The 16,861-nt window shown below is 34.3% G+C and overlaps 2 protein-coding genes across 2 annotated transcripts; both read right to left on the reverse strand.

Annotated features, from left to right (window-relative positions):
- Window positions 1-3,509: 3,509 nt before the first annotated feature.
- HOXA9 (homeobox A9) lies at window positions 3,510-7,101 on the reverse strand. Its single transcript, XM_075586842.1, has 2 exons — window positions 5,655-7,101; window positions 3,510-4,791 (listed from the first exon to the last, which is right to left on the reverse strand). Exons 1-2 carry the CDS (start codon window positions 6,196-6,198, stop codon window positions 4,553-4,555), a joined length of 783 nt encoding a protein of 260 aa, XP_075442957.1. The 5' UTR covers window positions 6,199-7,101; the 3' UTR covers window positions 3,510-4,552.
- A 4,689-nt stretch (window positions 7,102-11,790) lies between these two features.
- On the reverse strand, window positions 11,791-14,167 carry HOXA10 (homeobox A10). The gene is made up of 2 exons (XM_075589106.1): window positions 13,347-14,167; window positions 11,791-12,220 (listed from the first exon to the last, which is right to left on the reverse strand). The coding sequence occupies exons 1-2, from the start codon at window positions 14,143-14,145 to the stop codon at window positions 11,946-11,948; spliced, it is 1,074 nt and encodes a 357-aa protein (XP_075445221.1). The 5' UTR covers window positions 14,146-14,167; the 3' UTR covers window positions 11,791-11,945.
- Between the last annotated feature and the right edge of the window lie 2,694 nt (window positions 14,168-16,861).

The raw sequence follows: 16,861 nt of genomic DNA on the forward strand, positions 1-16,861 counted from the left end.
TTTTTATAAAGGAAATAACAAGGCAAAACAATACAATGTCCAAGACTCATGTAAACATTTTTATTTTCATATGTTTTATTAGCAGACCAACAAGGAAACATTTATTAAATATAACCAACCAATAAATAAATATACATGAAAAAAATACCTGCAGTATTAGGGCCTACATCCGTAAAACATATAAACATGAGTAAAACAAATTCTGTACCCCAAGATATTTCTAAATCTGAAATGTTGAAGCTAAAGTGACTTGTCATTAAGCCATTAAATGAATCAAATAATATTTATATATATATATATAGGTACCTGCATCTTTTTGTATTTAATAAAAAGCAGAATGCATACCACAGAACTGTAAAGTAATCTATTATTAATTGTAATAATACCTTTAATAACGTAAGTAGTTTCGAAACGATTGATGTATACACATTTTACATTCCTGTAAATGTAGAAAGCATATGGTATCAATAACCTTGCAATAGGGAGAAAATAATAATACAGTTTTCAAAAGCTTTTTATTCCTCTCATGATGTCACAATGTATGACCAATAAAGAACACGCACACGCTGTAAAATGTATGCATGTATATCTTTATGTATATAGCGCCCACAGTGTACGTAAAAATGATGGTGAAAATGTAGGAGAGCCTAATATCTTGTGTTTACAAGTTGCTATATAATTTGCATTACATTTTAAAGATAATATAGTTAAGAGCCCTTAAAGTAATTAACTCATAGAAACTAATTTGTCTTTGAAATAAAGCACAAAACAATAAGGAAGCATGCACAGACATAGGATATTCAAGGAAATAATTAGTGTACAGTGTGTGGTTTTAGTAGTTGTATTTTTAAAGAAGAGTAGATTGTTTACAGCACAGTATCTTTACATTGTAGGTGCCCGATGCTCATTACAAATTCGAATAGAATAGCGAAAACTCTGCATCTATACAGTTTTAGTTTTACAAAATGGTGTAAGATTACATTTTTTATTTGGCAAACCAGATGTGGTTATGTTAATTGGATGTTTTATCGCTCTGGAAAGGAAAACGTATATTCAATTCTGTATAGGAATTATAACTGCTTTTAATATCTTTTTTTTGTTGTTGAGGGAATGAATGTAGATCTTAATATTTTACGACCTCCCTTTTTCTTTGTTTATCCTACCATTATACCCCAGTCAATTAGAGAAAGTATAATTCCTCAAGATAGCACATACATATTGGGATGCATATTCCTATGTAGATGAAATACAAACAAAATACAATGGTAGATGCTTATGGTTACTTAAAACAACTATTTCCGTAAGAACATTTTTTCCGATAAATGTAATCAGTTCTAGATTACTTGAGAAGTTCCATAATGATGTAATTAAAAATCGTCTAGAAAATATTTTCTAGGAAACATGTCAAAAAAACTATTTGCAAATATTGAACATTTGTGAATGTTACTAATTGTGAAATTTCCAAATCAAAACTTATCAACCGCACTTAATGACCGCTGCACCATATAAATCCTTGCATTTTCATTGTGGGGGAATTCTAAGAAATATCCTGAATAACTAGATCATGCCCAACGAAAAACAGTGAGAAATAGAAAATAGCGAGGGAGAGAGAGAGAAGTAGAAACAAATATGGATGTGCATATGATTTCAAAACATTCGTCTAAATGTGTAGTCTAACAGAAATCTGACTGTGAAAGGGTAATACCTACTCCAACCAAATTAACAATAAACAATGGGGATATATAAGATTTACGAAAGTAATATTATAGTCTTTTAATGCCAATTCTGAAAAGGGGACTTGTCATTTAGTCCGTTACTGATATAGCAGGCCCTTCAAAGCTGGAGAAATTCGACATGAAAAATATTTACCTAAATCTATCTCTATTTACTAATCAGATAAACATTTTGGTCCTTTCAGGATTCAAGCCTCGTTTCAGATCTTGTAATGGGATAATACTGCCATCTGCTGTTCGAACGTGAAATTGACACGGGACTTGGAATAACAGACAATCACAGGCATGGAACCTTTCCTATCAGGACTTCCCCAGGATTCTATTAATATATTGAACACTAGGAAGATAAATAGCAACATCCAACAACTATAGTTACATTAGAACCTATAGGTTATACAACGAAGCTTGGGTTTTCAAAGTTGCACAATAATAAAAGTTGGCTATTTCCGCTCAGCACATTATCTAAATCCGCCAGACAAAACAAATGAAAAGGCTTCTGTAGAAAATCTAAATTGCGGCTGGACAGCTATAAACTCATTAAAAGGCGAATTCCAGACAGTTTGCAGACCAGCCATTTATTACACACTTTTAGTGTCGATTCTTTGAAGTTTCATTCTGTCTGCAACAACAGAGGGCGTCCCCCAACATCCTATTCCCCGGAACAAACTGCAATTACTATTTTTTACAAAAGGCAATTGCATTTTCTTGCTCTCTAAAAGTTCTCGTTTTATTAATTAAACCAAAAGTGTTCACTGATTCCTTAACACAAAATACAACATTTACTCTTGTAATTAGGCAGACTTGTAGAACTAGTGCACCTCGTCTAGGTTTTGTCCTAAACCCTGCAGCGGTTTACACCTCATAAACGGTTACAGCAGTAATTTTCTTTTATTGCCCTATATGGCTCTGAATTTTCCAAACAACATCCTCTGTCAGGACTTGAGTCTAAAGAGACGACCTGACTTGTTTTTCCATTCCCCCTACCCTCCTCCCCCCCTCAACAATGCATTTTCTCTGCATTAGAGAATGCAAACTCTGGTACATTGGCTTACAAAGATGGGAGGAAATTGAAGTCTGAATGTTTCCACTAAAGGATGGCCTCCGAAGACTGGAATAACCATAGGGTAATTCGCTACTGCTCACTTTTCTTTCTGCTCACTTAAAAAAATGTATATCAGTCGAATCTTCATTTGTGCATTTTACAAAAAAACCTGTTTTCTTTTGCCTCTTGTGTTGTTTATTTGTTGCCTAGCATTGTTAAATATCTGTGGGGATTTCTTTCTCGGTGCTTAAAAGCACCTTCTGCACAAGTCCCCTTAAAGTTCTTAATTTAGTGTCATACTGTAGCACAGATACCATAATGTGCCAACCAAAATCCTTCTAGTCTCATTTCTGATGACAAGGAAAAAAGAAACACTCTTATAGCTAAAATTATTGGTTGATGAACTGGATTCACAGCAATTCCCAGAAAACTGTTTTGTTACCGATTGACATATCGACCGGCTTATCCTCAAGGTTATAATCATATGGGTGTTTTCATATAAAGCCCTCTTTGTACACACAAGGATCACACAGGATCATTTCAAGTCAATTTTAAGAGCATGTTTTTTTTAGGCATGTAGAAAGGGCTCACTCGTTTAATAGTCGGTTTACATCTTCCCACAATAAAGCATTACTTATGTTGTATACTCGTATGCTGTAGCATATGATTGTTGCTCGGTAAAATAAAAACAAACAAATAAATCAATAGAAAAATATCACAAATAACCAAAAAAAAAAATCGATATATTTTATTTGACAAAAAAAAAACGATAAATATAATTTGAACACAACAATTTGGTCAACAGGCCATGAGGTAAACTATTGCAAAATATAGAGAGTATGTTCTGCATAAATTAACTTTCTTACTGTTTAAAGAGATACAAATATACTATGACCCAATTTACTTTTATTGTTTATAATTTATTCTTAATAAATTTAAATTCAAGACAGTGAGAGTCATATTATGTAAGTAGAATATAACCTAAGCTGTAGATAGTACAGCATTTCCACATATTTCTGTAGCTCCAAACCCTGACATCTGCTCACTGGTGCACACACACACTTTCCAACCTCATAAGGTTTTGTCTAATGTTTGTGTGTGTGATATATATATATAGATAGATTATATTGACAGCTGATATAAACAGTATACTCAATTGTGCATACTAAAGTCCGTAAGTCCGAATTGCTGGAAACTTTGATTGCCAAACACCCAAGATTTAAACTTGATAGCTTCATTGGACATTACTTTTAACAATAATATGTTAGATGTCTAAATACGGAAACGACAATTAACATCGCAGGCCTATAGTCTACAGCTACTCTTATATATTAAACAACCTGAGTTCAATTCAGTCCTAGCTTAAACAATCAGAACGTGTACAGCACCCAAGCACACAAGTTGAGTCACAAATACAGTCACTACAATAAGACATATCATTCAAGTATTACAGCAGACTTGTTCTGCCGCACAGAAAAATAACAAATAATATTAACTACATCTCGGCTAGACTATACAGTCATCGTTGTGCACAATGAAAAGGTAGTTTTTGTAGAAGACGAACAGGTAGATTTCTATGCCAGACCACCCCTTAATGCCCCTTTGCTTTGTTGATCAAAGAATTTAAGAAATACAGTACCTCTTTGATAGCAGTGGCAAACCAAGATTGTGGTGCTACTGGTATTAGTTACAATAATAAAGATATTGTCAGAGAAAAATGAGGCCTTGATACAGTAGCATTGCTTGTCAGGGAAGCTGTATAAATGCCTTGTCACATTCATTCGTCCTTTGATCGATCCTTGTTAATTTTTTTCATTTTCATCCTCCGGTTTTGGAACCAGATTTTAACTTGTCTTTCAGTTAGATTAAGTAGTCTCGCCACTTCGTACCTCCTGTCCCTTGTAAGATACATATTAAATAAAAACTCTTTTTCCAATTCCAGTGTCTGGTGTTTGGTGTATGGACAGCGCTTTTTCCTGGTTGATCTTGCATGTAGCCAATTCGCAGCTGGGTTGCCTAAAAATAAATAAACAAAAAGGTGAATTGATTAAAAGTAATATACAATGTTATACCCCATATTAGCAAATCAGATACAATGTGCCTACATCTACGATCCATTGATATCATTACTTGCATGTAGAACAGAAGAAACGATAACAAATAGAAACACTTGCAGGTCTCCAGGGCTAGTATTGGCAGCAAATATTAGCCCACGCCTACTTTCTATTATATTCATTGTTTCTGAATTGATTTTGAAATCCATATGTTTCACATTCCGGAAAGAAATCAGACATAGTATATTAGTGTGTGTATGTATATATATATATATATATATATATATATATATATATATATATATATATATATATATATATATATATATATATATATATATATATATATATATATATATATATATATATATATATATATATATATATATATATATATATATATATATATATATATATATATATATATACAGTATATACACACACTCATCTATGTTAATGTCGTTTTTTTCTGTCAGGGCAGTCGAAATGTCATTGCAATACAATTATTTTCTTCAATGTATTTAATAAAATATTTAATGTAAAACATTGTCAGTTGTTTTAATTTAAATACTGAATACATTGCAAACAAAACCAAACAACGTGTTTCTTTAGAAATCTATGGTGTTATGCCATTATTTACATTTAACCACTTGTAATTGTGCTGAATTCATAAAATGACGTCCCCACCTTTTCATAACATAACTAGATTTATGATTATTCTTCACCAGCCTAATTTGCATAGCATTAGACCCACGAATTTCCAACCTGCTTGTTTAAGTAATACTGACATAGATTGGTACGCGGAATAAACTATGGAACACTTACTTGGGTCAATCGGAGGCTTTTCAGCGATTGTTACATTTTCCCCATTGTTTTCCTCCACCGCCCCGTCTTTCTTTTGCTTATCTCTGTCAACCGGGGAGCCACAGGCATACTCAGACAAAGAAAGAGTATGGGTATCAAACGTGGTGCAATCACCTCTTCTGGTGGCGAGCGGCTCAGGTTTAATACTGTAATGCCTGCTGGAAGGTAAGCCAGGGAAAGACAATGATCCAGGCATAGGCTCCAGCCATGAACGCATGTACCTGCCATCGGAAGCTGTTATTGGTGCCTGATGATGCACATATGGATGGTACACACTGGAAACATTATTAGCTGTCTGAGGATGCACTGGGTTCCAAGGGCTGCTGAAAACTGAAGTTTTAGATTGAAAGCTGCATGGGGTAAATTCAGGGTGCTCGCCCAATGTTGCCTGTCTTGGTGGCTGAGCCAGGGAGCCAGAAGCATATCTAGACTGGACAAGATCTTCACTCTCGTGAATTATGAAAGAGTCCACATAATAATTGCTGAGAGTCCCTGAAGTCGACATTGCTATTCAACAGAGCAGGACCTCCTGAAATTATGAAACTGCAGATTTCATGTAACAACTTGGTCCTACAAAGAAGTACAGTCACCTAATAAGTTGAAGACAGCCTGCATTTCTATTGGCTGTTTGGGCCATGTGACTGTGCAGCAGAACAATAAGGTATAAATCAGTCCGCAGGCTATTAATGGGTCAGTGTTTTCCAGTCATAATATTTTATAGCAAAGCCATATGTTTTTATGCAAAGGGATATTTGAGTTATACTATAAAGTTCCCTTTAATTGTGGCCAACTAAGATTAAAAGATCATATTTGGCATTGCTACCATTTGTCGGGGACTATTTTACATCATTATTAATCACACAGTAGGATGTAGGTATTCTCCATAGAAACTCGTTGATTGAAACTCATACATAAATATATACTCCACTTAAAGAAGCAAAGTTAGCTAAGCAACAAACTGTGCATAGGGGGTGTCTGGGAGCATGCATTATTTTTTTTATGCAGATTTTGTTCCGGGTGTTTGTTAAATAATACCGGATTTTTACCTTGGCTTCGGTGTTTTCTAATACTGTGAAAACATACGTGTTTCAAATGGTTATATGTTGCCATTGTGTTGTGGACTCACAAGCATGTAATACCAACTTCTATAGATCACTGCTATCAATGTGACGGAAAATGCAAATGCTAATGTACATGTCTCCAGAGCTGTTCGGCAGTGAATAGCTATACAAGAAGCCATAACATCCAGAGAGTCTTCCAATCATGGTGCAAATGAGCAGATTTCATATTCCCATAGCAGTCTTATCACACAGTGCGACACATAGAAAGGGTTTAAAATATAACAACATCCTATCGTTTGAAAAGTACTTTCCTGAAATAACATTAAAAAAACAGTATGTGTATCTTAAAATTTTTAAAAGAAATTCGTTCCTTTATCAAGAACAGGATCTATAAATCTCTTTTGTATACAAGAGAAATACGAATAACTGTGTAACAAAATAAGCAGAATATATTTAGCAGCATCTATTAGAAGCAATAATTACAATCAAATGCATGCACATGCAGCACAGACAATAAATAAGCCATATTTATCTAAATGTGCTGAAGCATACACGTTTGCATGGAAGTGCTTCATTGATGCAGTTTCAGACTATAAATGTTAAATATTCATTTACTGCAATCTATGTTGCTTCCTCTTGGTTACTGAAGAAAACTGATGCAATAAAAATAACAATAATTAAAACAAATTTCACAGATATAAAAGGAAGGAAAATAAGGGCGTGGAATAGTGTTGGCAATAGCTAAAGAGAGTAGTAAAAAGTATTTGCAACGGATATTAACTCCAATTTACTTATATGTAGCAATGTAATAAAAAGACAAACATAAAACACTCATTCCATTGAATTTGAATTCACATTCGCATGGTATGATTGTATTTAGTAAATCATCACTGGGCGTATTAGAATAAATAAGGGCGGATGGTTAAGTGCCTAAACCCTGAGCAAAGCCACCAGATCAAGTCCATTGTTATGAATTCATCTGACAAAACCATGTTTTGTAAACGTGAATACCCACAGTTCTTTCCAAATAGTAAAATAGCAAGAATGTCAATAAATCACACACACAAACACACACACACACACACACACACACACACATATATATATCAGTACCTATATATATATATATATATATATGTGTGTGTGTATATATATATATATATATACGTTTGTTTAGTGCATAATAGTACTAGTTGTTATCTTGTTATCTTAATAAATAATCATTTAATTGTAACCTCGAATATAAGCGTGTGCACATTTTGAAATTGCATAACCTTTATGGATCATAAGTCTTTTTTTTTTCAAACCAGAACCTAGTTAAATGATAAGGACATCCATGACTATTTGAACCTGCATTTATATTGTCCTCAACAATATAATGCATTTGGCATTTTTTGAAGTCATGGGAAACAAATAGTACAACTGTATTAATGTTTCATGTACTATCTAAATAAAACGCTTCTATTGAAATCGTCATATTTTCATTTCAGCCATTTTGTGCTACTCAGAGCTCACATGTAGCAATGAAGAAAACAACACATATTGCTTTATTATGTAGTGTGTAGAAAATTATATTCATTTTGATTCAGCACCTTATTTCCAGGCACTGGAATATTTATCTTTATGAATAATTTTTGCCCATGTCAACATGTTTACTATAGAAGAATCTAATCCGAATAACAAAGACAGAAAGGCAGTTGTAAGAAATGTAATGTAAGTATATTTAATAAATTGCTAAAGATGCAATGGATACCAATTGTATATACCAAAAAACGATTATTTTTTTGGGGCAGAGTTTCCTTAAATCACTACAACATTCTGGATTGTAATTACAAGCGGGTGCACCATTAATTACATGTTTTTGTCCTTTATTTGTTTCTATCTGACTTCAATCACTTGAATCACATATCACCAAATCACACCTAAATTGAAAAAAAAAATGTTAACATTGAACTGACATTTGGACTTTGACTTTGGAAAAACACTTTTCATTCTTTATTTAAAGAAACATATCCTTCCGCAACGGATCTAAACATTCATACAACTGCAATGAAGTCTGCATTAAAGCTACAGGAGGTATCCATTCATACCAAGCTCCCTATACACACACAAAAACTCCTCGTTTTAATGACAGCTTACTTTGCTACGTTGCATATTCTCCCCTGAATTCTGTATATTGCATAATAGTGGAATATATTGGGTTCAGAACAACTGTAAACACGCAAATACTATACAATTTACTAACAATTTGTGTTATTGTTCAGTTAACTGTATATTGTTTTTGAATAGCATAATGCCTATTACATGTTCTGTCAATTGCACTGTACCGTGGATTTGGGGTTTAGTTGGAAAATAGAAAACCCGTTTTAATACCTAGATAAGATGCTATTGCTGCAGTCTCTGTTGGGTTTATTTGCACAGGAGTCTGGTTTCTTGTACAGCACATGTCGCTGTTGGTGGTTCAGCTCTCTGGAATGTCTGGACACATTGTAATAATGATCGTAACCGAGGCCTTGTGAGCAGGAACCCATTGCATCCAGTCTCTGCATTATTGTAATCACAGTCTCATTCTCTTAGCAGTTTTCAAGGAGCTTGTATCAGATTAGAAACAGCTGCGTGCACTGGAACAGCACACTTAAGTGAGCAGTGTGCACCTATTTGTGTTATACACACATTTGTGAGAAATAATAGGTCACGTCACCTTTTTGAATGTAATAGGGTGCAATTAATACCGCTGGTACAAGGACAAATTAAGCATTTTCTACCGGAGTCACACATAGAAATAAAATATTGGTTTGCCCCTGACCTTGAACATATTCTGGAGTGGGGGAAATATATGCAATTGTTGCACATGAAACAATGATCCTAGTTTTGTTGACTACCGTGTTAGGTTGTTTTTATATAGACATCAACCTTTATATGGATACACACAGGCAGACACACGCACCCACACACACATATATATATACAGTATATACATGGTAGCCATATGTTCGATATACATGGCATCTTCTGTGTAACTACCTGCGTTGATGATTTCCACTGACGTAATTAAGGCAGTTTCGTGTTGTAGAGAGAAAGGTGGAGCCCCAACAACATGAAACTACCTAAACCACAGTCCAGTTCTGTTCTATATTTGGGTTTTCGCGATCTCCACGTTCCTAGAATGGGATCCGCTATAAAAAGAAAAGCAGAGACAATTCTAACATATCCCACAGCTTGCAAAGAGCAAGGCACTGAGAGCACATGAGATCACTGCTCCACTCACTGCAAGCTAAAACATGTACGAAAAAGCATGCTAATAACACATCATAAAGCAAACTAACGGGTTACATGAAATGCTACTGAGACCTATTGTAAAAGAGGGAAAGGCAAAATAGTATTTTTTAATTCTACCTTGTAAATCGATGCAGAATCGATGCAGTCGGTCAACAAAAAAGCGTTACGAAAAAAATAAAAATAATCTTTGTAAAGTGAAAAATTAGTGGGGGAAAAAAGAGCTGTTTAGTGAAATATAGAAAGCGTCCAATGCAGAAAATCTCACCTTTGTGGCTCTCTTCAATGTCACCAGAGAACCCAGATATATGTTTTCCCGGATAGAGGTGAAACAACTTCTTGCATTTCAGGTTAAAAAAAAAAAAAAAAAAAATCAATTCCCTCTCTTAAGGTATTTGCTTCCTCTGTCTAAGCTGTTCCATACACAACTGAAACCACTCGACTAGGACAGCAACAATCCAGATATACTAGCAAGTCATAAAACTGAACAAAAGCCGACAAACCTTACAGCACCATTGCTATATGGCCCAGACAAATTACGACTGTCTAGGTAATATTTAAATAGATTCCTAAAGTAATTGCAGGGGGCTTAGCCAACTACCACTGTTGTAAAAGTTCTTGAGAAGATAAAGTAGGACCTAAGAAAAAACAGCCACAAAAAAAGAAGTAAAAAAAAAGAAGGATTCGTTGCATTTATTTTATTCTTCATTGAGAACATAAACATGGTCTGTTCACGCACAGCAGCATTACAATATTAATTTATTTGGATTAAGGTAAGAAATCATAAAGCTAGAACTAACATTTATAATAACGTAAAACGCATTTGCTCAAAGAGCATTGGCCTTTTTTTTTTAATAATAATAAACATTTACACATCTGTTTCTATAAAGTTCACCTTTTCTGTACTTATAGTTTTGAAAATTAATGCATGTAAATTCACAGTATTTTAGGAATGCGGATTTCCTTTTCATTGCTTTTGACGCATACCAGCTTCTGTAATTTAAAATAAAATAAAAAAATAATATAAAAAAATGCAATACATATTAACAACAAAAGTAAATATGGTCATAAGCGGTGTGCTTTTCTTGTGTTACCAAAGGTAACCTTACAAAAAAATCAATTAGGTCAACAATTTAACAAGACTACATTACGAAATTATCAAAAATAAGCAAAATACAGAAGTAAATTAAATTATATAGTCCGTAAGCGACACTCTTATTCTTACTTGAAGAATAAATTAGTTCATTTTCCTGGACAAATTAGGAGCATTCAATTCGACCCAAGTGAGAAAATAAAATGTCAAATTATAAGTTTCTAGAGCCTGTCCATAACATTCAAGGTAGAATTCTTTCCATTTGCCAAACACATTTTTTTTATACCATATATAAATACAGCAAACGTAAAGCATCCAAACTTAAAAAAATATGATTTTATGACTGTACAATCGCAGTGGATAGTTGTACTATTGATAACATACATACATCTTTGTAAAAAATAATCTTAGGCAAAGACAATGATAAAAAATAAAAAGATAGATATATATATATATATATATATATATATATATATATATATATATATATATATATATATATATATATATATATATATATATATATATATATATATATATATATATATATATATATATATATATATATATATATATATATATATATATATATATATATATATATATATATATATATATATATATATATATATATATATATATATATATATATAAAAGAAATGTTCGCAGCTATGGCTTTTCCCCCTAGATTAACAAGAAAATAAGGTAGAATGGTGGACACACTGAGAATGTATAGAACTCTCAATCCATACTGGTGCAGATAAATAATGGAAAGTGAAACTATACTGGCTCTTTGATACATTGCATAGGTGTGCAGTTTCATCAAGAAAAATTGAAATTAGCTGTGAGCTCTCGAATTCTATTCTCTCTGTTCATCTTCTTCAGTTTCATCCTGCGGTTCTGAAACCAGATTTTAACTTGTCTGTCTGAGAGGTGGACACTGCGGCTGATCTCTAGGCGACGCTCTCGAGTCAGGTACATGTTGAATAGGAACTCCTTCTCCAGCTCCAGAGTTTGATGCTTAGTGTACGGACATCTTTTCTTTCTTCCACTTTTAGCAGTTAACCAATTTGCAGTAGTTTCACCTTTTGGATTACCTAAGAAAAATGGAACAAAGCACATGTACATATTTCATATATTTGTTGTGTATATATATATATATATATATATATATATATATATATATATATATATATATATATATATATATTTATATATATACAATACATACACACACACACATACATGCAAACACCATGATATATATATATATATTTCTCTGCTATATTTGAAATAATTTATTGACCCATTGACTAACTTTTTTTCATTATTTTAGTAGACACGTTGTAAAGGCTTGTTTTAAATAGCCTTACCACAAATGACAGTTGCACGTCTGCCAATACGGTACAGGTTTTACTCTGTGTCAGTGTGTATTTTGCAATAAACACGTACAAAACAGAATATCTTAGAAAATGTAACATTCAAAGCTAAAGGGGGACATATAGAATTGGAAATGTATTGTTATTTTACGTTTCTGGTACACACACACACACACACAAACACACACTCACATGTACACACACACACACACACACACACATATTTTATATATATATATATATATATATATATATATATATATATATATATATATATATATATATATATATACACACACACATACACTAGGCTGGCAAGTAGGAATATTCAATATCGTGAAGTATTCTCACAGAGAGGTCTGATATTTGTGGTTATTGTGAAGAATCACGTGAAGCCATCTAATAAAAGTACCAACTATTTTGATTAGCAGATCAACGAGAGATTTTTCTGCTAGGTATTCCGTCTTTCAGAATGTCCTATTTTTTTGTTAAGCAATTCAAAGACACCTTATTTCTAATTAGTACATACACCATGTATTTTACTGTCACTTATTTTGAATACGTTGCATGTAATAGTGCCTACAAGCAAGTTGAATGGGAACACTATAAATAATGGTGTTATTTTTATAGTGGATTTTAGATTTGTCTAGGACAAAGCAAACCACATAGTTAAGCATGTGGTGTAAACTTTAGGATGGACATCATTTTTATGACATACTCACGCCCAATTATTAAATAGTTCAAAGGATGATAATAAAAAGGACGTTTCCTCTATGATCTCTTGTTAAATCCCCCTTTCCTTTGTGATGTAATTTCATTTTCATCATTGATTTTCAGTGCTCACCTACTGTCTCTTTCTCAGGAGAGTGTTTACTGCTTTCTGAAGGAGCCGGGGAGGATTGTTCTGCAGCAGAAGAAGTATGAGCCTCCTCTTGTCTCAACTGGGAGCCACCAGGCAATTTACTAGGGGACGGGTCTTCGTTGTCTTTTCGTGCCGTTTCTGCTGGCACTGAAGACAAAGACAGAGGCGTATCAAAACGAACTTGGGGCTGTGGTGTAAAGTGGGAAGCAACAATTTGCCCAGCGCTATAGCCTTTGGAAGAGCCATATGCTTGGGATAGGCGGAAGTAGCCCGGTACTGGGACAGAGCTCACATTATTGATAGGGCTACTAGCCTCAGAAATAACCCTTGGGAAAGTAGACAGATCAGTTGCAGTTGAACCCTTACGACATTTGTCTGAATCATAAAGGCAATACGAGTTCTCCTCTTTAATGTTCTGTGGGAAGGAGCAGGAGGTGGCTGGTTGACTCTCAGATGGCTCCACACGGCAGGACCTTGGAGCATCTAGCCAGACTTCCATCCCTGGCCCATAGGGTTGAGATGTGGGGACCGCATTACTTTGGGGAATACCTTCATTTCGTTTGCTCAAAACTGGAAAAAGTCCACAGCTTTGCAATCCATAAGACACATCGGGCGCCTGTGGCAGGTAGACCCCACTATTCTGGTAGTAACCTCCTCCTTCTCCTCTGCCACCGCTGATCAAAGAGTCCACCAAAAAAGAGTTTGCAGCAGGACTCCCCGAGCATGACATTGTTGGGGAATAATTTGGCGAAGAGAGCAGATATTCCTTTCTGGCTGACATTTCTTGTGCAAAACATGCTGAATATGATTAGAGATACCCTTGCACCACGGCAAATGCATGCAGCCAATGGAAGCTCAGTTCTAAACACCAACCCCTCCCAGTTCAGTTTCGTATGCAAAAGGTTCATCTTAGCTCGACCTCAAAATCATATATATATATATGTGTGTGTGTGTGTGTATATATATATAAGTGTATATACAATATACATATAAGTGTATATACAATATACATATAAGTGTGTGTGTGTGTGTGTGTGTGTGTGTGTGTGTGTGTGTGTGTGTGTGTGTGTGTGTGTGTGTGTGTGTGTGTGTGTGTGTGTGTGTGTGTGTGTGTGTGTGTGTGTGTGTGTGTGTGTGTGTGTGTGTGTGTGTGTGTGTGTGTGTGTGTGTGTGTGTGTGCGCGCACATATGTATATCACAAGTTCTGGAATGCTAAATTATATTAAAATAGTCTATACTATATTTAGTCTGAAACATATTCAGTGGGAGCAGAAATGGGCGATTTCATGCCATTTTGAAATTTAAGTACCGTCTTAATTTGTATTACAACTAATTATTAAGAAATGATGGACATAGACCTTATGTAACAAAAATCTGCAGTATGTGTATTGTTTTTTTATTTATTTTAAGGTTTGGGTTTTTTTTTGTTTTGCTTATTTTCTTTCTACTTACTGAATGCAAATATAAATGAGACTTTTCTTAAAATGGTACATTTGTTTAGAAATATCAATGTTTAAGCAGAGTGGTGTATATGAGAATACGTGAAATACTTTTTGTATTGTAATGGGTAGAATCCGAATCTTAAATTACCCTAAGGGGAGGGTTCATTACAAGAGTGCGCTGAAGCTTAAATATAATAACCAGACCCCAATGCTAATATTTATTAATACAAACTAAAAACAAAAGGGGCATGTTATACATTTCAGTTAAAATAGATATTAGAATAATTAGTTTTTTTTCTACTCACCCTAGAATGATCCATATTAATATGAGAATGCTCTACCGAATCTACAACAAAGTTATTTTTGTTAAAATAACGACCATTAAGAAATAGCCATGTCAAGTTTTCTGTTTATGGTACTATCCCCTCTATAGTACCCTGCTATATAGTCTAATTTGTTCCTATTTCTTTAAAAGTATTTATATGGTACACACGGGTGGTAGTAGAAATATGTCAAATTGAATATGGTTCATAGCACAGAGTTTGAGCTGAACTGATTCATTTGTAGATTTACTTCGATGCTATGTTTTTTTTTTTTTTTTTTTGCTGTCTTCCGTGTAGAGTGTAAACAGTGCAAATAAAGCAAATCATTCAACAGCAAAATAAATAACTATTTCTCAACCGCAATCTACAGCTAGGAAGTGGTGTGAAATGTGTGAGTTGAATCAATAAGTTTATTAGTTGCTGTAGTATGTAAATCAGAGCACCATTTTAACCACGCATTCCCATAGCACTTACCCTTGGCTTTCAGACGATCTTTTGACTAGAGCATGCTAGTCTGCTTTTGCAAGCCCAATGAAAATATCTGCTTTTTAAACTTCATGCTACATTTTTATTAGCCCCCACTTCTGGCATTCTTCGGGGAAGGGCATATGAAACGTAGAGAATTGAGCAGAGTTCAGATGTTTCTGTAAGAATTGGAAAGCCTAGAGGCCCTCTCAAAGGTTCTTGCTCTGTTGGAAGCGTTGTAGGCTACAAGAGTTATTCCCTCCTTCAAGCAACCAGTAAAACATTTACTGAATCTCCCTCTCCACCCCCCCCCCCCCCCACAACGTTATCAAACTTGTAAAGCCATTCAATTTTATAGTACTGCAACTACACTTTAAGTGCTTAATGTGCAGGCAGGAAAACTAGAATGACACATATGCATCCTTATTTAATAAAGCTCTACTGACACATAACCACTCTTATTCCCCAGAAATACTATTTGTGTTTTACAAACTGAATTTAACATAGTACGTTCTAATGCGAGGTGGCCAATGCCTTGCTTGGCTTGTCTAAAACACTGCCTTAGTAAACTTAATACCATATTTGGAACATGATCCAGTGACTGTGCAGGCAAATGCTTTGCCCAAATGTCTGAACGAAATCCATATACCAATAATGTGATTTTTAAACCTCCAGCTCTAGTGCATACTTTCCTAATATGATCCTCCCCAATTTTGTTTTAATTCTGTAATGATGGCTAAAAAGCATATATTGTACACATGTACCTACACATTCCATTGTGATTTACTCATGCATACCACACAATGAAGTCACGTCTAAGCTTAAAGTACATTCACAACCTAAACAGCACTATCGAAATATTTTACCAAGAAAACACAGTGGTCTTCAAAAATGTTGTTTTGCCACATATCAGCCGCAGATGAACTGCAACAAAGGAGAGCACAACCACAAACAACTCATCAACAGTTACACACCCAGGTTAAATCCCACATCATATAACAGACTCCTGCTCCCCAAATGTAATTAATACTTATGATAATTTTGCCAGATGACAGAATATCGGAATAAAATCAAAGGGTATTGTACGTTTGAAACTGGGGACCTGTACGGATGCGTTTATAGAAAGAAATAGTGCTGCCTTTTATTGTCACGGCACACGTCTAGATCATGAAGTTTAATAGCTCAGTGGTGCATTATCCATTCTTTCTTTAATCACTAACAAAGCCAAGCAAATAGTAAACTAGTATCATCAAACTCAGTGAAGTAA

The sequence above is a fragment of the Ascaphus truei genome, chromosome 2, assembly GCF_040206685.1.
Source record: "Ascaphus truei isolate aAscTru1 chromosome 2, aAscTru1.hap1, whole genome shotgun sequence".
In the NCBI taxonomy this organism is placed as follows: domain Eukaryota; kingdom Metazoa; phylum Chordata; class Amphibia; order Anura; family Ascaphidae; genus Ascaphus; species Ascaphus truei.

What these genes read in the sequence shown, in the direction of transcription:
- HOXA9 (XM_075586842.1), bottom strand. Translation starts at nt 6,198, where the DNA reads ATGTCGACTTCAGGGACTCTCAGCAATTATTATGTGGACTCTTTCATA. An exon ending in AAAGCCTCCGATTGACCCAA is followed by an intron (nt 4,792 to 5,654) that starts GTAAGTGTTCCA and finishes ATTTATTTTTAG; the next exon opens with GCAACCCAGCTGCGAATTGG.
- HOXA10 (XM_075589106.1), bottom strand. Translation starts at nt 14,145, where the DNA reads ATGTCAGCCAGAAAGGAATATCTGCTCTCTTCGCCAAATTATTCCCCA. An exon ending in TCCTGAGAAAGAGACAGTAG is followed by an intron (nt 12,221 to 13,346) that starts GTGAGCACTGAA and finishes CATTTTTCTTAG; the next exon opens with GTAATCCAAAAGGTGAAACT.